This window comes from Nyctibius grandis, chromosome 2 (assembly GCF_013368605.1).
Source record: "Nyctibius grandis isolate bNycGra1 chromosome 2, bNycGra1.pri, whole genome shotgun sequence".
Lineage (NCBI taxonomy): Eukaryota > Metazoa > Chordata > Aves > Nyctibiiformes > Nyctibiidae > Nyctibius > Nyctibius grandis.
In genome coordinates this window covers 94,285,352-94,313,166 of record NC_090659.1, presented here as the reverse complement: position 1 = coordinate 94,313,166, position 27,815 = coordinate 94,285,352, and the positions used below count along the sequence as shown (strand labels likewise).

General features: G+C 43.4%; 1 protein-coding gene across 1 annotated transcript; it reads left to right on the top strand.

Moving 5' to 3' along the window:
• The first annotated feature begins 2,722 nt into the window (after nt 1-2,722).
• On the top strand, nt 2,723-27,815 carry RUBCNL (rubicon like autophagy enhancer). Its single transcript, XM_068425329.1, has 16 exons — nt 2,723-2,781; nt 3,387-3,497; nt 5,627-5,735; nt 8,102-8,770; nt 13,400-13,485; nt 18,686-18,893; nt 19,795-19,899; nt 21,175-21,217; nt 21,583-21,715; nt 22,116-22,261; nt 23,088-23,152; nt 24,248-24,486; nt 25,252-25,313; nt 26,586-26,739; nt 26,863-26,953; nt 27,490-27,815. Exons 2-16 carry the CDS (start codon nt 3,426-3,428, stop codon nt 27,600-27,602), a joined length of 2,295 nt encoding a protein of 764 aa, XP_068281430.1. The 5' UTR covers nt 2,723-2,781; nt 3,387-3,425; the 3' UTR covers nt 27,603-27,815.

Sequence of the window (27,815 nt, the reverse complement as noted above, 5' to 3'; positions counted from 1 at the left end):
GCATGTTTGGCTTGGGATAGTTATCCCATCCTTGTAATTATTTTGGTTTTACATGCAATTATTTTTATTCTCCCTTCTTTTAGCATATTGCTCTTATTTTTAATTTTAAGCGTGTTCCAGGTCGCTCTTTCCTGGAGAATCAGGAATAATGATTCTTTACAAAAGGTAGAATTCAGTCATTCTGCAACATTAGCCTTAAAAAAAAAAAAAGCCTTTGGGGCTTCTCTGTAGAAGTCTTCCAAATAATTGCCAAGGTTGAGCTATTTCAGCTGTGTGACTGAAAATAATCCTTTCCCTGATTTAAAAAGAGGGCCTGTTTCTTTCACACAATTTGATGCAAACATTACAGAGTCAGCACTGTCTTTGGCCCCTTCCAGGAACAATGCTTTGAATGTGTTTAAACTGTATTAGAGACACCAGGGATATCTGCTTTCAGTTCTCCTCAGTGTACCCTTTTGTAGCTCAAAGATCTCCACTGTGGTATATATCTTGGCTACTGCTGAAGTTTACAATCTGTTTACTTCCATGCCCAAGATGTGGAAAGTAGGAAGATTCCTCTACAGAAGCCCATTGATGTGAGCTCTTAATCCACCCTCTCTGCTCCCAACCTCATTCTTCTGTTTTTTTAACATTCTGCTGGAAAGTTTTGGGCAGGTTTTTGCTGATGCTTTTGATTTCAGCATATATACTAGACAAAATAGCTTGTTTTTTTCCTCTTCCTAAACCAATGTGAGTCATTCTGGTATTAGGGCAAGATGCCAGTTTGGTGCACTTTGGTCTTGTCGAGTTTCCACCTTGTCAACTTTAGAAACAGGTGGGCATTTCCTTCCTCTTTTTCCTTGTGATTCTGCATCTGTTCAGTTTGCTAATATTTCTGTTGGTGACATCTGCAAAAAGTAGAGAGGCTTTTAATCACATCCCAAGCAAAGGATCTGACACAATACAAAGGTTCCTGACAGTACACACATACATAAAGAGAGCAGCATGGAGAGGAAAAAAAACCACCAAATGGATATGAAAATCTTTGAAATGCTACCACACTCTTCTTGCGCAGTATTGCTTTGAGACATATTCAGTATTTTGCATTTGCGTAATGCTTTTCATGTAAGAATTTTGGAAAACTTTATGGAAATGAAGCACAAATTCCCTAGCTGATTTTTGCCAGACTTCAGTAAGAAATCCAGCAGAACTATATATAAATCTATAGCCTTTCCCACCTTACTACCTGTTCTTCCCCACCTGAACATGCAAGTTTCTCAAAAGTAGAATTTATTTTTACACATAGCCATGGGATATTACCTTTTTATAGCTGGGAATCTGAAACACACACCATAAGATAACATCCAGACCAAGTTCAGACAACTGTGAAGCTTGGCAAGCAGCTACCCGTAAGCTTCCACAGCTGAAATCCTGCTGCCCTAGTTACTGGCCAAGTCAGCATCTGTACTTAAAAACAGAGGCAATTACTCCAGAGCATCTGAAAGCCACATTTTCAACTGCAGCTCTGTTTTGCATTCTGTTTACCGCTTCTACTTCTTTCTGCATGGTGCCATCTGGATTCTGCCTCCTTTCTACTTCCTCATGGTTTGCAATTTCCTAAATTCCTGCACATATTTTTTACATTGCATGGACAATCAGCAGTTTTTTAGCTCCACGAATACAGCTCAGCATTCCTTCACTTTATTTTTAGCCCAAACTGGCTACTAGAGAACTGCAACTTGCTGGCTTTGAGCCGCTAAGGCAGCTGACTCAGAGACCAGCCTGGCAGATGGCTCAGTCCCTGTCTGAAGCTGAGCGAGAATGGATCTTTGTCATTTCTCATACGCCAGCTGGTTGCAAATCCTCGAATACAGCTGATCCTTGAGGTGTGTCTGCACACAATGCCTGTGGGCCTCTGCATACCCCACCCCACCCCGACTGAGAAAACACCCTCCATTCACTCCCAATTGACTTATCTGGTTTTGTTTGGTTTTTGAATAGGATAGAACAGACGATTTCAGTTGGAAAGGACCTAGGATGATCATCTAGTTCCAGTGCCTGAGCAATTTGGGGCTGACCAAAAGTTAAAGCGTGTTGTTAAGGGCATTGTCCAAATGCCTCTTAAACACTGACAGGCTTGGGGCATCCACCACCTCTCTAGGAAGCCTGTTCCAGGGTTTGACAATCCTCTCGATAAAGAAATGCTTCCTAATGTCCAGTCTGAACGTCCCCTGACACAGCTTTGAACCGCTCCCACATGTCCTGTCACTGGATCCCAGGGAGAAGAGCTCAGCACCTCACTCTCCCCCTCCTCAGGACGCTGTGGAGAGCAATGAGGACGCCCCTCAGCCTCCTTTTCTCCAAACCAGACAAGCCCAGAGTCCTGAGCCGCTCCTCAGCGGGGGATTTTGCTGCTGGTTGGGTTTGTTTGGGTTGGGTTTGTTGGGGGTTGTTTTCTTCACGTCGTGCTGCGGCACCGAGGACCGTCCCACAGTTACCAGAGAGCCAGGTCGATGCACACCGGCTTAAGCACCCACCCCCGGGCCGGCCGTGCCGCCCCTTACCGCCGCCGCCGAAGCTGAGGGTGGGGCCCCGCGCCACCGGGCAGCCCCGCGCCACGGGGCAGCCCCGCCCTCCCGCGATGGCCCCGCCCCGGGGCGGTGCTCCGCTCCCCGCCCGCCCCGCACCGCGAGGGCCGGCGGCCGCCGCCGCGGCAGCGCGGGAGGTGGCGGGACCCGCGCAGTGTCCCGGAGGGCAGGAGAGCTGCTCGCCGACCGGGGAAGCCGGGTGCCGCGGCCGCAGGTGGGGACGGGGGGCCGGGGCCGGGGCCGGGGCCGGGGCCGGGGCCGGGCGGGAGGCGGGTGTCTTGCAGGGCGCACGGTGCGGGTTGGCGGGGTGTTTCGGTGCCTGTCTCCGGATTAAACGCCTCCCAAAGCTGCCCGGCAGGCTGAGCGCCTCCGTGCGCAGGGCTACGCGGCTTTCCAGCGCCGTGCCGGGAGGGCTACGCCGGGTTTGGGCATCATCGGTGCCTTCCCCTGCCCGGCACCGCGGGGAGGGCAGCCTCTCTGCTCCAGAGCCGCATCACGGGGGGCTTCGCTGCCGCCGAGTCCGCTCTGTCTCTTCCTTCTTTTCCAACAAACTGCGGGGTACAACAGATCAATGCATTCCTCATATGCCTGTGGTGGGCATTCCCGGTGTGTGGGGTTTTTTTTAAAAAAAATTCCAAAATTAGGCTCGTTCTAGCGCAGATTTCCACTGTTGCTGAGCTCTGCTTTTCGGTAAGCTCATAAGCGTGCGAAGTCAAGACCGAAAACACTTCAGAATATTAAGTGCAGTGTCTGCAAAACACACGGAGAAATCGCGGTTAACGTGGTGGTGATTGTTAATTCTTTCTCTCTTGCTTCCAGGTACTTAACAGCAACAAAAAATATGAATGTTTTCCCATCATGTCTCTCCGGGCAGTAGCTCTGGCCAGCTACAGCGGAACAGAAGCCTTCAAGCAGCCCCGCTCCGAAAAGGTGAGGTGAGGCGAAGAAGGCATCGAAATGGTGGCTCGGGGTTTTCGTTAGCTGGGTTTGTTTTTTTTTTTAAAAAAAAATAGCTTTTAGTTGTGAGTGATTGTGGTAAATACCTTATTTTTAAACGCTGGCGGTTTCATTATGGAGTTATTTTTGGAAATACAGCCCAAATTTGTGTTTCGGGGGGGAAGGCTGGTTCATTTATGCTGTGAAAGATGTCAAACTGTCAGTGGCTTTTATTGGTTATGGCAGCGTGTTGTGGTAAGTGCTCTCTAAGTGCTTTTTTTTTGTTGTTGTTTGTTTGTTTTTAGTTTGATAGTTAAATTCTAAAGGAGCTTATTCCCACTCAGTGATATAGTTGAAATCGTAACATCTTGAAAGTAAATGGGAATCTTTTATCTGAATTCTCAGAACACCGGTTGCGTCTGATGAGATCGAAGAGATGGGAGGGTTGTTTAAAAAAAGATAAAATCTTAAAACTTAGCACTCTTAATGTTTACACTTACTGACAAAGTACTTGCGTTCACCCTGATGTTGGGCAGTTATGATACTTGCATCCTAAGAGGTAGAGTGAGTTAATTGCTGATACTAAAACACCAATTTTTTAAAATCAACATAATTAATAAAAAAAAAGTTGCTGTAAGAACTACTTTATCCAGTAATATTGACAATATGATATTTTTATGTCTGAAGCCTGCCTACATGACGGTTTCTTTAAATTAGGGCAGAGAAGAAAAAAAAAGCACTATCAGATACGGAAAAGAGTATTTTTCTAAGCGCTGGCATAATCGAACACTAAATATTTGAAATTCAGCATGCTATTTTTGGCCCAAAATGTTAATCTTGAGTTAAAAGGGAAATTCTTTGTGGGTTTTAATTTCTTCTGCTTTCCGTGAGTCTGAAGGTTATCTGGACTAGATCCTCTCTGAGTCACCTCGATCTCTCACGGGATTATGTGGGGAACGTAGAGGTCAACACAGGGTGCCAGAGGACAGCACACCTTTTAACTCCCTTCTCTTTGCATGGGATCACAGGGTGCAGGGGAGGGCGAGAGGTATCCTGGGGATGCTTCTGTGTAGAGACATCTCACTGATGTTTGTGAGTGGGGAGAAGGCATGAGGTACACCTTGGCTAACTGCCTTTTAATGATGTGCCTGTCGGAGCAGGGCAACCGTTTGATTTCCCTGGTTTCTGTGATGTGCTCTGCGAGTCCATGACATACTTGAGGGAGTGGGAGATGAATGTGTGACCCTCACAAGGAATTTGTGAGCTTGGGGAGGAGACGTTGCTTTGCTGTCCTGAGCGTATCTTACTACCTTTTTGCAGTTAGCCCCTCCGTGTCTGCACTAAACTGCTTGCCCTGGTTCAGCTTATGCTGGTTTGACAACATGATAAATCCAGCTTTGGGATTTGAAATACCAAATCGGAAGCGTCACGACCATACAAAGTGAAATGCTGATCTGGTATTAACCTGCTTAGTCAGTTCAAATGCATTCAAAATTTCTGTCAGCTTATACTGGCAGGCTGTATGCCAGGACAAGTGTTATCTGTTTGTGATGGTTCTCACTTTATGCTGGGTCAGCCACGATGCTGACGTGAACCACATGTACAATGTTCTATCAAGTCAGGCAGATGTGATTATGTGACCGCGCTTGCTCCCAGTCGATACAGCTGGGAGATCAAGCAGCACATCCATCAGGTGCTTGTGGAGTCAGGGCCTCATAGATTTAGCTCATAGCTTGTATACATCTGAACAGGCCTGTGCTTCCAGCTACGTATTGGTGGTTCCTTGAATTCTTTTCCACTTCATTGCTGCTGTTTTGACAGATACATAGTCATCTGATTCAGCGTTTTGTCTCGTATATGCCTACGCACCTGTTTAATTCTCCTGCTGTGGAGAGTTTCTTTTGGTCACCTGCCTTCTTGAGTGAAATGCAAGATGCAGAGTTGAGATGCCAGTGCTCTTCGGACGAGTTTTTCAGACAACCAGAAACATAGGCAGTGAGATGACTGTTGTCAGGCCTTAGCAGGGTGTTCTTCCTGCTGGGATGACTGTGAGATGGGGGCTATCATTACCAGAGTACTGTTGTCTTATAACCAAATTGTCTGCCTGTGTGTTCTTGTTCTAGTTAAACCACGAATGCCTAAAGGTGGCTTTCACCGAGTCAGCATATTCTTCAAATCCCTCAGCGAGGATTAGCTGCCTTGCTCCGACACCTCAAATCTCCGTTCTCTCAGGTATACCAATTTGTTCTAAAATGCCTCCCTCTGGGGAGCTTTACTGGTGCTTATAGTGCTAGCAAAAGCTATGGATGTTTGTGTGTACTAAATGAGTTTAGTCTGGTTGGAGAGGGAACCTTGCTTATTGGCTTTGAAGATGGGACAAAATCAAAATATGTTATACAATTTGAAAGTAGGGGGGTTTTCTTGCCTTTTAAATGTTAGTTTGGCCGTTTTAGTTATGTTGGCATTTTGAGTGCTCAACAGTAAAATACTTGAATCATTCAGATGATTCTTGGCAGGTTAGCTCCTTGTTCATTCAAGAAATACTTTCTCAGATTTTAACAGATTACCATAATTACTCACATGAATATCAGTTGCAAAACTGAATTTGGGATTTTTTTTTTTTTTAATTGGAACTAACCTGTTTCTAGTAGTAGCTTTAAAATGTGGGGATTTGGTTTGTCTGGGGTTGTGGTGGTGGCATTTTTTGTTTGTGGTTTTTTTTTTTCTGAAGCTTGGCAGAGCAGAAGCATGAGTTAAATTTTTAAAACTTGTTCGTTTTTTTCTCTTATGATCCACGAAGAACAAGTATTTAGCAGAGTAAGTCAGCATGGTTATATGACTACTGCTAGAGATGCTCCATGACCCTGGAGTAGTGGAGATGACAAAGGATGAGAGGGGATGGGAAGGCTGTCAGGATGGGCTTTGCAATAGGAGAGCAGAGCAGAAGAGTTGAAGACAGTAAGGCTAAATGTTCTGTCTTGCACAGAAAAGATGCCAGGTTAAGGTATTTCTGTGCAATTGAAACCTCTGACAGTTACCAAAATCACTTTCTTTTCCTGAAAAGATCAAAATATATTTGTTTGAAAGTCATCTAGCTTTTATTTTCCCATTCCTGCCCTTACACTGCCATGGCTGGCTACATTGGCAAGGTGTTTCTTTGCAAGTGCAGGCAGTAAAATGTGCAGTTTTGCTGCTACTTCTGCAAGAGCTTTGTCCTGATCAGTGGCAGGTGGCTGATCCCAGTCACTGATGAACTCTTCAGCTAATTTTGACCTGGCTTTACTAGGACAGCATTGCTAGAAGCTCTTGCAGTATATCTTATGTGTGATGTTCTTAATATTTTTTTTTCAGCTTTCTCTTGATAGGGGCTGCTCTTTATATAGACTTGCTTTTCCAAAGTATGGTGCGGGGTGGGGGGGGTGCACATGTTTGTTTTGGTTTTGATCTCTTCATTAGTAGACTTTCTTATCATGCAGTTTGAGTGCCTGCTGGCTTCCAGGTGAGTGACTCGTGGAAGTTTACTGTTTTCCATTGAGATATGTCCAAGGAGAGCAACCTCTGGGCAAAGTCTGCAAGACTTGCTGCTTTTTTCACCAGTGGTATTTAACATTCCTTGTGGTCCTAAGAGTTCTTTGCCCTGGAAATGAATCTTCTTGATTGTATCTATTCTTAGAATTTTACAACTGACTTATCTTCCCCAAAGGAGACAGTTGTTAACTTCATTGTTGTGATGTAGTTTCTTCCTGAACATAAGACTTGGTGTCTAATCTCTCCATTGTTTGTCTGATGGCAGTTACTGCGAGGCTCTTTGTTCCAGGTATAGGACTTCAATTTATTCTTGAATAGCTAGTGGTTGCAGTGCGCACTTCTTTATGATGCTAATGTTGCCATGTTTGCCACTGAAAGCTGTTTTCTATTGAACTTCAGTTTTGGAGTAGATAACTTAGGACCTTGGCAGGCAGTACTTTTCCTTCAGAGGCATTATAATGAACTTGCTGTGACAGAGCTAATTTTCTTTACCAGTTCACATAAATGTTGCCACCCCTACGAATAATAGACTGAAGGTTACTTTAGCCTTTTCCACGTGAGGAGTGTCTGAACTGAAACATGCAAGCACGTGACCTTTTATTACTAAGTGTATTTTTTCTTTTTTTCTTCCTGCTGAATTGATACTCTGTATGTCTTGCTATAATGTGACCTTCTCTTCTACTGGCAATAGAACCAGTACCTGTACCATAACTGTACCTCATCTAGTTTTGTAGAACAATGATGTTTTCGAGTATGCTGTCAATGAGTCACCATTAAAGTCTTAACTAATTGTGTTTGGCTAGCAGCAGCATACTTTACTGTTGGTTTATTACCTAGCCTTATCAATGACAGAATTGCTTCCTGACTGCAGAAAGCAAGAGCTTGAAGGAAGAGGCAGCAGAGTGGTGTGTGAATTCAGCTCTTTCCTGTCTTCTCGCAGGAATTTGCAACATGAATAAAATTTACAATGCACAATAATGTGCATTTTATTCATGTGGTAAATTAAAATTTTAACTTTTTTTCTTTAGGATTGTTTCCTAACCTCTCAGTTTCTTCCTTTTTCTGAACAGACGAATACTCAAGGCCAGCAGTGATTGGACATGCTGGAAGTTTTGGATCATACCCAGACGGTGCTGAAGCTATCAAAGACATTCTCGTATCTGTTTTAAATGCATCTGGTTTGAAGCCCTCTTTGGTCCCAGAGCAGACCACAATGCAGGGAGCTGAGCATCTAGACAGTGACATGGATCAGTGGGAAGAAAGCAGCAATGGGGATAGCCATGACGACAGCGACAGTGATTCTGCACATCACAACACTGCCTGTACACAAACGGACATTCGGTTTACAAGGCACCGGGCATGTTGGGACAACACGTGCTGCGATTCCTCTAAACCTTCGCTGGATACTTTCTTTTGTCCCCATTACTCTGACGAGGATCTTGCTGCTTCCTCCTTGAATGGTTTCACTCTTTCAGGCATGTCCTCTCTGAAGCGGGACTGCTTTACCCAGGTGACATTAACAGGAGACACTGTCACATCGGCTGTTGTGCATTCTGGAAAAGAACGTTACACCCCTCCCGAACGAGACTTGACTTTCACAAGGTTTCTTCCTGATTCAACAGTTGGTAAGCCAGCAGATCTGTTGAAATACCCTGATTCTTTGGAGCCTGCACTCATCAGCAGCAGTGGTAGCAGTTCTCCCAATGGACTTTCCCAATCAGAGCCAGTCAATCAAACAGGTAACTTTACAGGTCCATTTTTTTTTTTTAAGATTCGTGTGCTGTTAACTGAAGTTGATATGGCCCTTGTTTATGGTGATTATGAATGACTAGACAAGCGTGGTCATTCAAAATAGGGGAGAGGGGAGAAAGAGAAAGCTTCAAAACAACGGAGAACCAGAGCATTTGACTCGGTGAAATGGGAGACGCTCTGGCTTGCGGCAGTTTTCTGTCTCATGATGTAGAAATGCTTCTGTAATACGAACATTTTGGTAAAATGTAAAAAAAAACGAGCTGTGGTCAATGTAGAACGTCCGCTGGGTGAGACTTCCACCATTCGGTCTTCACTTGTTACCCTTCTCCCGAAAGCAGATAGCGTGGATCTGGGCGTTTGGTAGTGATTCATTGGGGTGTACAGGCTCCCTGGGACGTCTTCTTGTGTTTGACGTGAGCTGGAGAAGAGGGAGTCCTTCAATTCTGAGCCTTTTGGAGGCAGGGCATTAACATCGATTCTCATTATGACTAAATCAGCTTGTGCCAGAGCTGGACTATTTTTCCTCTTCCCCTTTCCAAGTACGCCTGCCATCTCAGAGCCACGTAGCCCCTTCTGATACAGATCAGGGTCTTTTTACCCCTCAGTGGTTTCCAGCTATACAGCTATCCCATGCGTTGTCTGTAGAGAGACGCAGACTGAGAGCGGCTGTCAAAGGGTGCCTCCTGTTCCTGCAGTGCTAAGGTGCTCTGGAGGACCTGTTCAGTCAGGATGTTCAGCTCGGTGCCCCCGAGATGGCCGGTGGAGCAGCTGGCCTGGCCTCGGGGCTGCGTGTGTTTCCATGAGGCGTGCCTGACTTCTTGGGCTGCAGGCTGGGACAGCAGAACAACCCCCTCGTGTTTAATACCCAACATTGATACAAGCAGCCTTTGCTACAGCGAGATGAAGCATTTTTATTTTATTTATAAAGGGGTTTACCAGTATCTAAGGGCTTATTCTTACTAGATACTGAGTGTTGGAAAGATGGCGAAACTGAGGCCTGATTTTTCTACCGGAAAGGCGGCAAACAGCAGGGAGCACTTGTGCTGCCTTTGTGTTATAAATAAAAATGGCAAAGGCTAGTTTGTTTGTGGTTTTGGTTCTTCTTTTTCCTCCCTTTGGTCAGTAGTAGTCCTAGTGGTGACACTCCATTTGAGCTCCACTTCCAAGCTCTGGTCCTTCCTAGCTATTCATCCAGAGGACCTGCAAGGCCTCAAGCTGGCAGTGAGGTCATGGAATCATAGAATGGTTTGGGTTGGAAGAGACCTTAAAGATCATTTAGTTCCAACCCCCCTGCCACGGGCAGGGACACCTTCCACTAGACCAGGTTGCTCAAAGCCTCATCCACTCTGGCCTTAAACACTGCCAGGGAGGGGGCATCCACAGCTTCTCTGGGCAACCTGTTCCAGTGTCTCACCACCCTCACAGTCAAGAATTTCTTCCTAATATCTCATCTAAATCTACCCTCTTTCAGTTTAAAACCCTTCCCCCTCGTCCTATCACTACATACCCTTGTAAAAGTCCCTCTTCAGCTTTCTTGTTGGCACCATGCCTACAAGATCTCAAATAGGCACGTGCCGTTGCAGGACTGGGAGCTCTTAATAATAACAACTTTGTCACCTGTGATAGGCTGTCGTTAGCAGTTTGTATGGCGACCATTATGGTTGCTTCCTTCTGCTGGGTGTTTTGTTGGCCCCGTGCATTTGAGAGGTGCCCATCAGGGAGAAGGAAGCCGCACCCAGTGGTTGGAGCCGGCTGGGGCCAGTTGCGCAGGTTTGGGAAGCCGGGTCTGGGAAACACAGCCTGGGCTCTCGGTGTCAGCGGGGACAGCGAGGCACGTGTATAACAACAAATAAATCGTGCGTGACTCGATCTTCTGGCACGAGTAGGATGTGTCACAAGCTCGCTTTGGGTCAGTAACGCTGCTGGCTCTCCAGAAAGCAAATGGAGGAATACGGCAGCCAGGTGACTGAAGAAATAGTGTCCTTGATTTTACTAAAAAATACCCTTTACGGGAGCCAGGATCCTGTTAGACACTGTACAACATGGTGGGCTTTGTCTGCATTAGACTTTGGTCTGTTTTGTACAAAGTGAAAATTTCTGCATTTCATCATTCCTTGTTGCTTCCAGCCATTTAACTCGCCACTGGGTAGCCTGGGGCAGGGGGAGTGAGGTCTCATTGTCCCCTGCATTGTGCAGGACTATGAGGACGGGGAAAGCAAATGGCAAACTGAAAAAGAAGAAATAAGACACTTAATTTGAATGCAGGAATTACACAAGAGCATCTCCTGACTGGCCTTCCTTTCCATTGCTGTCTCAGAGGTGGTGGTTTCTCATTTTAGTTTCTTGCAGGAGAATAAGTGAGGGATGCACAAGATATAAGAAAATGACATAAGATGACTTAAATTGGAATAAATATTTTTTTTTCAGTGGTTTTAAACATTTTTTTCAGTGGGATTTTCTGCTGGTCATATGAGACTCCTGTTAGGACTTGTTCATACTTTCAAGGGCCATTCTCTGGTGTCCTCATGCAACCTTCTGAAAAGGCTCTGTCATGGTTAATGACGAGAGCCTGTGGCTAAATTTGGTGTTTTCTGGGGGTTTTGTTGTGGCTGGTGCATCACTGGCAGTTCACATGGCTTGTTCTTGCTTTTAACTTCTGTGTGCGTCAAGGCTGCTTCCTTCTGCAGCTCTTGAGGGCTCTTTCCCCCGTCCCAGCAGCCTCCAGGCAACAGTGCTGAGGAGCAGAAGGGTGACCAGGTTATTTTTTACGTCAGATCCAGAGTTACGTCCCATGGCTGGATGCGCTGGGCTCCTTCCCCATGCTTCTTCTCACTTTACATTCTTTTCACTTAAAGATGCAAGTGGGATGCAAGAGGTAAGCAAGAGAGAAAGCTCCCATTAGATTTCAAAATTACATTTAAGATGAGTTGCATCCTTCTATTTTAAGAGCAAGGAATAATTTTCCCATTTCCTTATTTCTGCTTATTTTTAGTTCAGAGAGTAATGTTTGTTATCTTAACTGATGAGAACGTAGGCTTTTATCAAGCTGTAGAGCCTTTAGCACTTACCTGTACCCCCTCCACACTGCTTATCCAGTAAGATCAAATCATCAAATAGGGATGAAAATAACCTAATTAGGTGATTAAATCTGTTTTGAAAAGTCAGAGTGTCAGCCTTTCCATTTTGCCACCATGGTATACACAATGGAGGTATTAATAATTCTGTGCAAAAAAGCTACGTCTGTCTTGCTACACTCAAGCACAGTATTGACTTTCCAGCCTGATGTCACCGATGCTCAGGGAAGCGTAACCTGGTTTCTATAAATAAGTCAATATAAAGAATCTAAACTAGGCCTGAGAGTCAGTGCCCTTTAGCTGGAGAAAAGGTTTTCATAAATTATTCCCATATTTTGTGGGACCTCTTTATCCTTTCTGTAACTTTTAAACAAATTTAGGAGTGGCAATTTTTTTTTTTGTTTTAACAAAGCCTTTGATTAAGCCGTGTTATCTGCAATGGCTTTAAATGGCATGTGTGGTGGTAGCATTTAGATATGGTCTACTTCATCCTGTAAACATCACCACAGTGAAACAGAAAAATCGCTTGGTTATAAGGTGAAAGAAGAGGTAGTAAACAAACACCAGTCAGTGTAAAAAAAACAGGAGTCATTTCCTTTCATATCTCATTAGCGTGTACATCCACAGACATTATATATAATCTTCATCATCCTTGCAGCAAATTTCTTGTAGCAGTGGTTGTGAGTGCTTTGAAAACAAAACATGAGGGCATGATCTCACACCTTCAGTTCTGGAGAAGAAGATTGTGACTATATATATTTACAATAAAAAGCAATCCATGGTACATCTATAGAAAAACAGATGTGTGCTCTGCTGCATAGTGAAAAGTTCTTAACTGGGAAAAAGAGATGAATTTTGTTTCATTTGCTCATCATACTCAGCAGCAAATGCCAGGAAAACAGAACTGCTATTCTGGGTACTGCAGCTAATGTGTCCGCCCGGGTTGTACATATTGCCATGCAGGATGGGTTCCATTTGGAAAGAGGAGGGAGATTTCCTCGAGGTATGGAAACATAACGGCAAAGTTTTTTCCAAACTTTCTGTAGCCACACAATGCCAGCAGTGATTCAGGGAATCTTCTAAGGCTGATGCATCTCTCTGCATGCCCAGACAGCAGTGAGATTTCTTTTTCTTCCAGCTATTGCGAATGAGCAGAGAGCAGTGTTAGCTGGCTGTGTTGCAAACTGCAGAGCATCGCTGTAATCCCAGCCCAAGGTTCTTGCTGTGGTTGTCCCCAGCAGCAAAGGCCGTAGCTGGGAGAGGGGTGGCGTTGGGAGCGCAGTGGTGCTGTCACTGCACGGCATTTAAACTCTGCTTCCCTGGTAGCTGGTACTCATGCTTCAGGTTGCCAGGGTAGTTCAAATGCTGACGTGCTCTTCACATTTCTCTCTCCTTCCCTTTTACTTCTACCGCAACCTCCAGCCTCAACGGTGGTCAGTTTTGGGAAAAAAAGTTTGCTTTGCTTTCTGGAAATCACCCTGCACACATCCTGGGAGCTGCGGAGACAGAAAAAACTAATAAAAGTTCTTGTTATACCCATAGGTTCTACTTCTCCTTTGAACATAAGTGCTATACCCTTGAATCGTTCGTTGCAGGACATCTGCATGCTTCCAGAAGATGTGGAAAAGGTGAGGACAGCAAAGACTATCGTCATAATGTTTTTTCCATTTCAGAGTGGCAAAACCAAATGACAGGAGGCGTTTCTCAATAACAGAACTTTCTGATAGGTGGAATAATCTTTAGAAATACTGTATTTTCCCCTCTTCTTCCCCTCTGTGGGTGAACATACAAATCTAAAATGCCTATTTCTTAATTTATTTTTGCTCTTAATCCATTAATTAAATATTTTAATTACTTTAAAATAATGGAAATATGTTAGAACACTATACATTTCCACTTTTCATTCCATCACTTTCCCACACATTCTTTGAGACCAAACTTTATAAATAGTCACTTTAAAGTTACGTTAGAATACGTTACATAGAATTTGTTGCAGCTACATGCACATGGATGGAACTTACCTCATGCTTTTACAGAATCACAGAATCACAGAATGTTAGGGATTGGAAGGGACCTCGAAAGATCATCTAGTCCAATCCCCCTGCCGGGGCAGGATTACCTAGACCTTATCACACAGGAACGCGTCCAGGCGGGTTTTGAATGTCTCCAGAGAAGGAGACTCCACAACCTCTCTGGGCAGCCTGTTCCAGTGTTCAGTCACCCTCACCGTAAAGAAGTTTTTCCTCATATTTATGTGGAACCTCCTGTGCTCCAGCTTGCACCCATTGCCCCTTGTCCTGTCAAGGGATGTCACTGAGAAGAGCCTGGCTCCATCCTCATGACACTTGCCCTTTACATATTTATAAACATTAATGAGGTCACCCCTCAGTCTCCTCTTCGCTAAGCTAAAGAGACCCAGCTCCCTCAGCCTCTCCTCATAAGGGAGATGTTCCACCCCCTTAATCATCTTCGTGGCTCTGCGCTGGACTCTCTCTAGCAGTTCCCTGTCCTTCTTGAACTGAGGGGCCCAGAACTGGACACAATATTCCAGATGTGGCCTCACCAGGGCAGAGTAGAGGGGGAGGAGAACCTCTCTTGACCTGCTGACCACACCCCTTCTAATCCACCCCAGGATGCCATTGGCCTTCTTGGCCACAAGGGCACAGTGCTGGCTCCTGGTCATCCTGTTGTCCACTAGGACCCCCAGGTCCCTTTCCCCTACGCTGGTCTCCAACAGGTCTGTCCCCAATTTGTACTGGTACATGGGGTTGTTCTTGCCCAGATGCAGGACTCTACACTTGCCCTTGTTATATTTCATTAAATTTCTCCTTGCCCAACTCTCCAGCCTGTCCAGGTCCCTCTGAATGGCTGCGCAGCCTTCCGTTGTGTCAGCCACTCCTCCCAGTTTTGTGTCATCAGCGAACTTGCTGACAGTGCACTCTATTCCCTCATCCAAGTCATTAATGAATATATTGAATAGTACTGGTCCCAGTACCGACCCTTGAGGGACTCCGCTAGACACAGGCCTCCAACTGGACTCAGTCCCATTGACCACCACTCTCTGGCTTCTTTCCTTCAGCCAGTTCACAATCCACCTCACTACCCGATCATCCAGACCACACTTCCTCAGTTTAGCTGCGAGGATGCTGTGGGAGACCGTGTCAAACGCTTTACTGAAATCGAGATAGACCACATCCACAGCTTTACCATCATCTATCCACTGGGTTACGTCCTCATAAAAGGCTATCAAGTTGGTTGAGCATGACTTCCCGTTGGTGAAGCCATGCTGAGTGCCCCTAATGATCCCCCTATCCTTGATGTGCCTAGAGACAGCACCAAGAACAAGTTGTTCCATCACCTTTCCGGGGATGGAGGTGAGGCTGACCGGTCTATAGTTACCCGGGTCTTCCTTCTTGCCCTTTTTGAAGACTGGAGTGACATTCGCTTTCCTCCAGTCCTCAGGCACCTCTCCCATTGCCCACGACTTAGCAAAGATGATGGAGAGTGGCCTAGCAATGACTTCCGCCAGCTCCCTCAGCACCCGCGGGTGCATCCCATCAGGGCCCATGGATTTATGGACGTCCAGATTGCTTAATTGGTCCCTGACCCAGCCCTCATCTACCAAGACAGATTCCTCCTCTATCCTCACTTCTTCTGGGGCCTCAGGGGTCCGTGGCTCCTCAGGACAGCCTCCAACAGTATAGACAGAGGCAAAGAAGGCATTCAGTAACTCTGCCTTCTTTTTATCCTCTGTCTCCAGGGCCCCCACCTCATTCATCAGTGGGCCTACATTGCCTCTAGTGTTGGTTTTACCTGCAATGTATTTGAAGAAGCCCTTTCTGTTGTCCTTGACCTCTCTTGCAAGGTTTAATTCCAAGGAGGCCTTAGCTTTCCTCGTTGCCTCCCTACATCCTCTGACAACAGACTTATATTCCTCCCAAGTGGCCAGCCCCTCCTTCCATGATCTGTACACCCTCTTCTTCCACTTGAGTTTGCCCAGCAGTTCCCTGTTTAACCATGCAGGTCTCCTGGTACCCTTCCTTGACTTCCTACCTGTTGGGATGCTCTGATCTTGAGCTCGGAAGAAGCAGTCCTTGAATGCTAACCAACTATCTTGAGCCCCCTTACCTTGTAGTACTCTGTCCCATGGGATTTCCCCTAGCAATTGCTTGAAAAGGCCAAAGTTGGCCCTCCTGAAGTCCAGGGTTGCGATTCTGCTAGCTATTCTGTTCCTGCCACATGAGATCCTGAACTCTACCATCTCATGGTCACTACAACCAAGACTGCCCTCAACCTTCACCTCTTCAACCAGACCCTCCTTGTTAGTAAGGATAAGATGCAGCAGCGCTCCTCTCCTAGTTGGCTCATCCACCATTTGCATCAGAAAGTTATCATCAATGCACTGGAGGAACCTCCTGGACTGAGGATGGCTGGCTGAGTAGGCCTCCGAGCAAATATCAGGGTAGTTGAAATCCCCCATGACAACCAGGCCCTGTAATTGCGAGACTGCTCTCAGCTGCCTGTAGAAGGCCTCATCACCGTCCTCATCCTGATCCGGTGGCCTGTAATAGACACCCACAACAGTATCACCCCTGCCAGCCTGCCCCTTAATTCGCACCCACAAACTCTCAACTCGCTCCTGATCCGCCCCTGGACAGAACTCCATACATTCTAGCTGCTCACTCACATAAAGAGCAACTCCACCACCTCTCCTTAGTGGCCTGTCTTTCCTGAACAAGACATAGCCATCCATGACCACATTCCAGCCATGCGAGGCGTCCCACCAAGTCTCTGTAATTGCCACTAGATCATAGCCCCCCGACCGAACACGGATTTCTAACTCCTCCTGTTTATTCCCCATGCTGCGTGCATTGGTGTACAGGCATTTCAGGGAGCGAGCTGAGCACACCGATTTCACCCCAGGGGGATGGGAGGCCTCCTGGTCTACCTCAACACTAGAGCATTGCCCCAGTGGTGCAAGCCCAGCTACTACCCCATCCCCCTTCGAATCTAGTTTAAAGCTCTTTTTACTATCAGGAGATAGGGAGAGATTGGGTTTTTTTTGTGTGTGCTTATGATGAGCATGTGAGATTGCTGTAAAGGAATTACAGTATTAATAACAAGCACAGTAACTGTAACATCTGTAGTAATTTAAGCAGTTTCTCATGGTTTCTAGTTTGCAGAAGGTGCCCAAATGGTCTTAGGTGTGTTGCCAGATAGGCAGCCCTTTTGAGCTTATAAACAGTGATAAAGATGAGTAGATAATGCTGTCACATATAACTTTGTGTGCTAAATGTTAAGTCTTTTCTAACAATAAGAAAAGAGGGGTTAATGTTATAATTACTTACTTCAATGAGTAGGATTTAATACAAAAGAGCTTTAAAAATGAACAGGTGATTTTTTGCTGGACTGGGGATGTGCATGTGGTCCCATGTCCTGGGCCCAAGAGGTAATCATCTTTATAAACAGCAATGGTTTTACTGGAGTGGCAAGTTCGGCTTTTGATTTGAAGCTCTCAGCATCCCTAAGGTGCATTTAAAAAAAGATAAATAAAACCAGAGAAAACCACACAATAAATCACACACCAAAATCCAACAAACTCGTGAACTAGCTTTTCATGTTGCTTTTTGTGAAAGGTGTTTCAGAAAGGAGATTATGTTTCTCTGCCTGTAATGTGGGAACCAAAACCATAGTAATTTGCTTTCAGTCACCAGGAGACTGGTTAGTAGACATTTGGATTAGAAACCACAGTCTGAGAACCATTGAGTGAGGCAAGATCACATCAGTTACTTCTCCTGTGCAGATGACTGGGGGCTGATGTGACAACAGGTTAAAAGAGATCAAAAGCTCAGTCCATTATGACTGAAGCTGCCTTTAAAAACAACTAAACTAAACCCAAACCAAAAACCAAAACATTTTTAGGTTGTGAAATAATCTCTTTGAAATTTAGGAGACTGAAAGCTAAGGTACTTGTAGTGTCAGCAAGTCTTGGGAGTTGTAGTTGTGTGCCAGGAAGGAGATGGGCCAGATGATCTAGAGGGACTTTCCACTGATGCGAGTGGGAGGGAAGAGCAATGAGAAGGTTGGTGTGTCACAGCTGAGTTGGGACCCCTTCCTAGAGTGACAGACCTAGTAGGAGGCAGATCTGAAAGCTGACAGAGAGTCATGCTGAGTACAGGAGTGCCCGTATCCTGTTCCATCTTTTTGCAACTCTCAGATATGCTCATAATTGTTTTTAACAGCAGGACATGCTGATGTGCTGTGCTCTGCCACTAACTTGGGGTTAACCATTGCTGCACGGGTTTTTTTGAATCTTCAAAGTAGATATCCTCTTTATCTCCCAAAAGCAAAAAGGTTGTTTAATTCTTTCCTCTGCTGATGGTGTGTCCTGAAGTTCACTGGAAGTTGTCTCTGGAGAAACTGGGCACCAAGCAAGTGATGTTACCAAGTGTTAGGGAAAAGATATGTCTGTTCAAACACCCACAGGGACTTGTGGGCTCTTTCTAATCTTGAGATTAATCTCTTTCACGTCCCTAAAATGCATACATATTCATCAATTAGGCATGTAATTAAGTTAGTTTTTATCTAATAGATGAGTAAGATAAAAGTTAATTGTATGTTTTAATCAAGGGTGAGACAATTATCTGGGCAGTTGCCTTTTGCATGTTGTCTCTGAATTGCCCTTGGGATGTTTTCTTTTGTGTTTAAACGAAAGGTGAGATAGCCTTACATTTTCGTTTCTTGAGTTGAAAAATTATATGTTTCACTTCATCTTAAGTAAATATCAAATATGCTGTGTACTAATGAGTGTTTCAATCTTGCGTCCAGGAAAACGCGCACTTTTTTGTTGCAGATATGATTATAGCATCGCTAGAAAAAATGAAATGTAATATCCTAAGCCAACAAGCAGAGTCCTGGGGTGTGGAGGAAACAAGTGGATCAGATGGCAGCTATCACACTGATTCGGAGTTATCTTCTTACCCTGGAGTGAAAAAGTCTGATTCTTCTGTTGCCTCTTCAGACAGTGGTTATGAAGGCAAGTTACTTAGTCTATAGTGCAGCCTTGTCTGACAGCCTTTGCCATTTATTTTTGTGCAAGAAAATACTAAATTAATTTGGGCATTTCTTGGAACCAAATCCTCTGTTACCTTCGAGTCTCTCAACAGAGCTGTGTTCTCTGAGGATCATTATGCCACAAGTGTTTTCCCTGTGGGTCAGATTCTTCCTTTTGAATGCTCACATCTGTGTTTTGTTGTTTGTTTGTTTGATTTTTTTCTTTTACATGAAAAAAATAATGCAAGGTTGAAGTGCCACGTGCCAAGCACAACTCTCCATAGAGCAAGCCTGTAGTTGGCTGTTTTTTTTCTCTGCTTAAATCCTTTTTTTGCAGGATTTGAAGGCTCGCTGTTTCCTTCTGTGCTTCTGAAGTATTCAGATCAGGCCACACAATTGATTTGAGTGAAACTGCCCAGGGTATTAATTCACATATAGTTTTGAGGCAAGATAATAAACGCTCCTGGTACTATAATGCTTGAGTCAGCACATGCATTTTTAAGTAGATTTTAGTCTCTTGAGTAATGCATATCTTAGGGATGGAACTTAAGTCTAAAGGCTAAACGACTTAACTTGTGGGGAAAAATGAATGGTGTGCTTGCACATAAGCAGGGGAGAGACCACTGATAATATAAAACCTTTTGGTTTAGTCTTAGAAGCTTCTTCCTAAGAAACTGAGGGACATGCTGTATGACAGACTCCCAAGAATTGGCTTTCTCTGTGTGTGTGTGTATAAAAATAAATAACTAAAATTGCCCTGTAAATACAGGCTGTGTGCTAAAGTTTTGGTAAGCAAAGAAAAATATAAATATAATTGCAGCTACTCTATAAATGCTGGAAAAGTTTAACTGGTGTTGTCTTTGTTCTGTCTTTGTTCTGAACAGGCTGTGCTCTGCTGCCTGTCAGCTCGCCAGTGCATCTACCATCACACCATGAGGTTACCAGATTTCACTGCAACAGTGACTCAGAGGATGAATATGTAATTATTGGTAAGACTTTAAAATTATGACTGCAGAAACTGCTCTATTGTTCAGCTGAACCTGTCGCATCGTTCGGAAAATCTATTGGCTTAGTAAATGTTATAGCAGGAGAAATAACATGAGAAAGTGGAAAGAGCAATGTATGCATGTCTCCTTATTACAACACATGCAGAAATACCAGAGTGGTGCAGGATTTCCTTTGTACTGAAGAATACGTTTGCTGATTTGAGGGACTGAGATTATGCCTAAGGATTAAACTCAATGAATGTGGGTGAGCAAAGTGTGAAACTGGCACAGCCTTGGCCAACTGTAGCAGCATTGTTTGAGAGAATTTAGGACATGATCATTTCCTAATTAAAGAGGTTGGTTAGGTTTTAGGCAACCCTCCCTCTGATTCAGGACTAGAGCAGACTGTCCCCTTATAGTCTCCAGTGCTCTGCTTCTCTTCAGGACATCCTGAGTTTCTTTGGTTACCTTCTGTTTTTTACATATACAGAAACAGAAACCCTTAAAAGTAGCCTGAGCAACATTTAACCTCTTATCTTATTTTTTCCTGTTAACAAATGCTTTTTTATTGCTCCCTTTGGTTTTAGAGTTTCACTTATTTTTTTACCTCCTCTTTCCCTAATCTAAGAATGACGAACTAACTCCCAAAACTTCATTTCTAGTAGTAAGAGTTATTTTGACACATATGAATGGGGAAGCATTTGTCTTCACAACAATATGTGTGGCCAAAACTAAGGCTACCAATGTGAACACTTAGTCTTCATAAGTATGTTTTGTCTATATAAACATAGTGAAGCGTGTGCTTTAATTCCATTCATCTCACCTTTTAGTAAACTTGTTTATACCATTAGCTGGCATGTTTGTGATCAGTGTCTCCAAATACCTGTCAGTGTCTGAAAAAATTAATGTGCACTCTGTTGGTTCTGTATATTAATATTTACATCTAGTGCCTTCTGGCTGGACCTGGACTAGCAGGCACTTAGTCTCTCCTTACTGATTCTCCTGCACTTGAAGGGAAGCTGATGGTGATATGATGCATAGCTGTTAGGGAATACTCTTCATCAGCGGATGTCAGAGATCTGCAGAGGAGATAAGACTCCTTATGCCTGTTTCACAGCCAGGGCTGAGGTTATTTCCCACATCCAGCAAGGCTGTTGTAAAGATGAATATATTTGAAACTGACACCGTGGTAATACAGAAGGTAGATTTAAAACAGTGCTGAGTAACAGAAGCTTTGTTTCTTAGATGGCTTGATAAAATTTTCTCCCTTTACCACAGAACTTGAAGACCTTGAAAATCTGTCTGTCGCCCCAGATGAAAGGTAATGCTGTGTATCTTTACTATATTAGCCCGGTGGCACTACCCTTTCTGCTGGACCAGCTTTCTGGTGACTCTTCTGGCTGGGGCAGGGAAAGGTGTGGGAGTGGTAAATTTGGCCCTCCCAAGGAAGGGGAAGGAATGCTGCTTGACAGCAAATGTCTGTGGCACTTGGCTTAGCAGAGCGTTTCTCTAGTCCCGGAGTCTCGCTGGAGGGTGGTGGCTGTGGCTCTGTGAGGGCCTGGGTGTATCAAAGCGAGGGGATAGGAATGAAGGGATGGGAGAAAACTTTTCAGGGATGCAGAAGAGGCAGTGGAGCTGCCGATGACATGCTGCCATTTTTCACTGTCTGTACTGCTTAACTTGCAGATCGTCTTTTGAACCAGGCAGCAATTCTGCTGAAGCCACAGCCCAGGAGTTGTGCAGAGCTTTCAGAAAACACTGGTTGCAGACAGAGTCTGCAGTTCAACTGTCTGGTTGCCTGAGCTCATCTAAGCAGAGAGTGAGTCTGAGCCAAAAACAGCGGGCTCTTTATTCGGTTCCCCAAATAATTATTATCTCATTGCAGCTGTTTCACTGTTAGAGAAAGGTGGAAGCTGCATTTAAAAAAAGAGAAAATAAAAACAGACAAGTACTTAGAGTTTATTAGTTCACTTTAGATAAATTTTTAGAAAATTTCTTCTAGTTTTAATAATTTTCAGCACATCTAAGATGTGCAGTTGTGAACAATCAGAGTGTACTTTCTTCTGGGACTGATATGAGGGAGTTTAACTGAGGGGGTACTACATGCAGGTGGAAACTGAACTTGAAAATCCTGGAGTATAAAGGGGGATGTTTTGTAGCATTTAACATATGTCCAGCTGATGGGCTGTTCCTCTTCACGAGTTTGTCTTTCCCAATAGTCTGTGCTGAAAGAAGAGATTCCACGAGAGCTTGAGTCCAGTGTGAATCTGGCTGAAGAAATAAAGATCATATCCAGATTAAGAGGATCTTCTGGCTGGGCCCCACCAAGATCGCAGATTATATTTAATATTCACCCTTCAGTCAAGTAAGTCTGAGGGATCTGAGCATTGTCGTTTAGTACAGCATGGGGATTTGTCTAAAACCTGCTGAAGTTGATGGAAGGAGCCTGGGTGATTTAAGAGAACCTAAGGTTGGAGCTAGTGTGTGGCACAGCCTTCTGCAGTGTCTGTCACCAGCTTCGCTATAAAGCAGATGGCATCTTTTTCCATCTGTTGGCACATCCTGATTAACGTGGCACATGCACTTTTACATGTGATAATACACATACCATTTAGTGTTACGGTGGCAGCGTGCTTAGCTGGACTCCTTGAAAATTTCATTTTGTGAGACTACCTAGTGAATATTTTTAAGTGTTTCCCCAATTCCCTGCTATTTTATGGGTAGTAGGTTTTCAGAAAGGGGGAAGAAAACAGGTTGTGTTTGAGGAAACTACTGTCTCACTCTGCATAAAGTGCTGTTAATGCACACAGTGGGCAAACTGGCTAATTCCCTGTGTTGCTGCAGGTCCAATTGCTTTTTCAGTTGCAGATATGGATTTCCCCCTTCCCATTTGCCCCTTGGTATGAATGCCACCTTAAGAAATGGAGAAGAATTTAATTCTTGCAACAAGCCATAGTTAGAAACAGTAATTGGTGGTATTTTCTCCATGGAATAGCTTAGAGACTCCCACTAAAATAATAATCTGCAATTCCTTCCAGAACCCCCTTCTTCATAGGGAGGAGTAGGAGTGAGTCAGCTTCTAATCTGGACATTTTCACTGATGCCAGTGTAGCTCTCTTGCACTTTGGGAGAATGTTAACTGAACTGTGTTTTGGATGCTGAAAGGTGTAACTATTTGCCTCTGTATGCAGGAGAGATGCAGTGGTGGCTGCCCAAAACTTTACGTGTGTTGGTTGTGGAACCCCCATAGAAAGCAGTAAGTATTACCAAAAGGGAAAAAAAACCAATAAATCCATTACTAGTAATCAGACTATAATCTTCACCAGCACAGATGTACCACAATTGTAAAATTATCTGAGCTAGAAGGAAAATACCATTGTTGGATGTGCCTGCAATAATAAAACAGGCAGTGGGATCTTACCACTGCCTGGAATTTCACATTGCAGACAGAATACAATGCTTGATAGGTGTCTTTCTCATACACAGGAAAACTTCATGACAGTCAACAACATAACAGGAAAAGCTATTAAAAAAAAACATGCTTCCAGGCTGGAAAGTTCTGGTTTTACATCTTCCAATGGTTTCTTTCAATAATTCTTTCTCTGTGCCAAATTACACATTTCCAAAAGTCTCTTTTTAGAGACTTTATGCAAGCTTTATGCAAGCTTATGGAGTGTGTGGTTTTGCTTTTCTGGAGTGTCTTTTTAAAACTTTTTCTCTTTAAATCTTGATCACAAAATCCTGCTTGTGTTTTATTTGTGATACTTTGTGAGAACTGCTTGAAAGCATGATGATTTACAGGTCTGACAATCAGACCTTACCTAAGAAATCTTTGAAGTGGCTTTCAAGACTTGTTCTGGATCTGCTCACAAAAGAGCAATATTTGTGATGGCCTATAAAGTATCAGCAATCTGTGACTCCAGCAAACCTCAGATGCAGAGATAGCTGGGAAAAACCTACAAACCTCTTTACATGAAAAAGTATTATACAAATGTGACTCCAAGATCAGCTTGTCTTTCCATTTGGTGGAAGTATTTTGTTGTGTGTTTTATCTCGTGTCTCTCTTTTTGTGGGTAACGTAACAATGGTTTCTCTAAGATCTCATGGTAATAAATATAACCAGTTCATTTTGGCAAATGTGGAAATGAGGAAAGCTTTCTCTTCTAATGCAAAGTGCAGACTTTGTGCATGTGTTCACCACAATAATAAAACCCCCTACTTAAAAAAAAAAAAAATTCCTTGCCCCTCACTCCTGTAGATCTGAGTTATTTAGACACACTAGGCATACAGATGAGATGTATGTCCCATAAGTATTAGAAATAATCACAATTTCATTGATACCTACCTGCAGAATATGTCAGGAGACTCCGCTATTGTGACTATCTGGGGAAATACTTTTGTGACTGCTGCCACAGCTATGCCCAGTCTTCCATTCCTGCACGAATACTTTTCAAGTGGGACTTCAAAAAATACTATGTATGCAACTTCTCCAAACACCTACTGGACAGCATATGGCAGCACCCAATTTTCAATGTGTCATGTATTAACAAAGCCCTCTACACAAAAAGTAAAGAAATCGACAGGGTGAGGGTAAGTGTGGCATTTTTTTATCCGGAATTTGTGGGTCTGAGACTTTTGGGAAGAACTCCTTAGGGCAGGTTGTCTTTTGCCATGTGTATATGTGGGAAGGAGGTGGAGTTGGTTTCTCCGCACTTAGGCTTGTCCCATCACTGTGTCTGGGACTTGCCCTCTCTCCCCTCAGATGAAGGGGGAGGAGGGAGAAGTTTCCAACCTGTGCCAGAGGTCTTATTTCCCCCCTTGTCTGTTGGAGGCATTTCCTTATTGGTTTCCAGTTATAGTTCATGAGGGGCAGCTGGGCTCCTGCGGTAAATATTTACCTCTGCTTGGCAATTGGCTGTTGGAAAGCTCTGGCAGTTTTGAATGACTCCTTAATTTTGTGGGCCATTAGAGAAAACACCCTTGGCTCATCTAAGGGCTCTACCTCCTACAGCTTGTACAAGTTGCCATGCACTCCCCTTGGCTGAGAAGACACTTACCTGTTCTTACACAGATTTGGGTCTGACATCTTGGTGTGCTGGCATGGAGCCTTTTGTAGTGTGAGGAATTGCTTCCCTTGTCAGTGAATAAAAGTAGTCTTTGCCTTCCTTTGCCTTTCAAGCATTAGAAAATCCATTTGTTTAATTCTGTGCTGAGTGTGAAGTTCCTATTTTTAGGTGTGGCTTGATGTACTGACAAGGGTTGCTGACTCAAATATTGGTGTTCCTCACTTATGAATATACAAATGCAATTGCTTTTCATTTAAAAATTGTTTTGTTTTCCCCCTTCATCTTTTAGGAGGTGCAAGAACAGCTTTTTCATTTAAAAAAGCTTTTGAAAACCTGCAGGTTTGGTGAAAGGTATGGGCCATGATTGTGCATGAAAAATAGCTTATTAAAATGCACCTGAAGTGCTTATAGAGCCACCTTCTCTAGAGACATTTGAGTGCAGTTTTAAATGAGTTAATAGGATCACTAAAGAAAATTCTGATAACAAAACTTCCTTCTATTGCACTGCAAATATTGAGTGAAAAACAGGTTTTATGTGTTAGCTTTCTGTTTCTTGTAACATACTTAGACATTTGGTTTTAAATGTTGAATGATTTTTGCTAGCTGTATATTTTTTCCTGCTCTGTCTCTCCTGCGTTCTCACTTGTTCTTAAAAGGTCAAAGATACTTATGTATTTCTCTGAGATGATTTGTCTTTAAAAAAGAAAAATACAAAAAAAATAACAAATGTATTCCTTGATGGTTTAAAGATTTCTTCCAGAAATCTGTCATAATGCTCAATTCAGTTTATTTTCTAAACATATTCAGATGGAAGTAGTAACCAAAAGTGATAAATACCAAAACATGACCTTGCTTATTCCTGCAAATTAAAGATTTTTGGTATTCACCTTCCCAAACTATGGGCATTACTAAGAGGTAGACATGTGAATGATAAGTCCTTCACTGCAGAATTGCTGACCTTTTTAAAAACAGACATAAGCAAAATAAGCTTTAAAAGTAGGTTCTCGTCTCTCTTTGACACGAACCTCTTTTATGCATCAATTACATGTTATTCACCAAAATTAAATAGAAACATATTTTAATGTCTCTTCTGGAAAACCACCTGTGATTCCATTGTAGAAATAAGCATTGGGATCCTCACTGTGCCTTCTATATCGGTGATATTTTAGAAGTAATAGCTATATTTTCAGTGTTCACCTGCTCAGTACAAGCATAGTTTCACCCAATAGTGACCTATGCTGGATAAAAACCCTCAAAGTTCTCTTTTCAAAATAAAAAAAAGTAAATAACCATAACTTACTGCATTAGGTACTATATGGGATTTAACCTGCTGTTCCTGAGGTAGGACAGAACCCTTTACACATTATTTAAGAATTGCTGGGATAACTGTGCATGACTACTCCAATGCCCAAGGAATGCACGTTTAAAGGAGACATTTTATTCTAAATCCCAAACCCTCCAGTTTTTGTTAATGCAATCTCAAATTGGGAGGAGAGGTAGGATTTAGCATGAACTTGCCTTGTATGATCCCTGGGTGACTAGAGAAGTGAAAGAGGCTTATTCTTAAATATACTTGAAAAACAACTTTTTCTAACTTGATTTGTTTTTTCTTTCTCTTTGCAGTGTACTGAAAGAATTTGAACAAGTCCCCAGCCATCTGACGGAGGAGCTGCATCTCTTCTCACTGGATGATCTGGTGAAGATCAAACGAGGGCAGTTACTGCCCATTCTTAAAGATATTCTGAAGAGCTCCATCTCCCATGTGGATGGTTGTGAGGTAAGGAAAAGCCAGGGCTCTTAGTGTCTTCACAGCTGCTAGTGTGAGGAATATCCCTGCTGACATTCCCAAATAATTTTTTCTTATACTAAAAGTAAATCGACCCTTTTGCTGTCCTTGTAGCTCTGTCAAGCAAAGGGCTTTATCTGTGAATTCTGTCAGAGCGCAGATCTCCTCTTTCCATATCAGATTGCCAAATGCAAAAGGTGCACAGGTATGTTCCAGACCAAACATTTTTTTCTTCTTTGGGGGGATGTTTGTGTGTAAAACTGTTCAGGCTTGTTTTAGGAAAACGCTAAGAACTTGCTTTACTGAAAGCGTGTATATTTGAAAACCTACATGTGTATTTGAAAACCCTGGATAGCATGTATCTCTGAAAACCATCCTGTGGCAGCTGTCTTGCATCAGAGAGTTCAGAGAGCAAAACCAGGGACTTGCCTGAACATAATTATGGCTGCAGGGGGAGGCTATTTTTTGGGTCTAAGCATGAGAGCAAGCCTGGGACAGTGCTATACTGCTGCTATATCAAATCTTGCCTACATTCATTGTAAATCCTGCAAATCTTACCAAAATGTTTAGTCGTAGTTATTACAGTGGTGGTTGTTGTCCCAGCCTTGTACTGCTTCTGTTTACTTTTATACTTGGGTGAACTAGATAGAACATCCTTCAAGGAACACAGCTATTGTTTCTTTCTTTTTTTTTTTTTTTTTTTTTTTTCCTGAATATTAAACTGCTTGTATGTATAAACAGAGTGCAAAACGTGCTTTCACAAAGCATGCTTCAAGTCTGGAGGCTGCCCCAAATGTCTGCGGATCGCAGCTCGAAGGACGCTTTCGGAAACTTCATCACTGGTGCTTTCGTGAAACCAGATTCCTCTGACTGCTGATTTCAGAAGATGCTCAAAGCCAGATCTTCAGGTGCCTGACTCAGAATTAAATAATGTTGTTTTAGACATTGCTATTTTTAATGCATGTCTCCTTTATGGGGGGGTAAAAAAAAAAAGAAAAAAGAAAAAGAAGACTTTAATATCATCATTGGAAACACCCTAAAGTAGTTTCATCTTAACTGGTGACAGA

What these genes read in the sequence shown, in the direction of transcription:
- RUBCNL (XM_068425329.1), top strand. Translation starts at nt 3,426, where the DNA reads ATGTCTCTCCGGGCAGTAGCTCTGGCCAGCTACAGCGGAACAGAAGCC. An exon ending in TTCCAGAAGATGTGGAAAAG is followed by an intron (nt 13,486 to 18,685) that starts GTGAGGACAGCA and finishes TCTTGCGTCCAG; the next exon opens with GAAAACGCGCACTTTTTTGT. An exon ending in TCTGTCGCCCCAGATGAAAG is followed by an intron (nt 21,218 to 21,582) that starts GTAATGCTGTGT and finishes CTTAACTTGCAG; the next exon opens with ATCGTCTTTTGAACCAGGCA.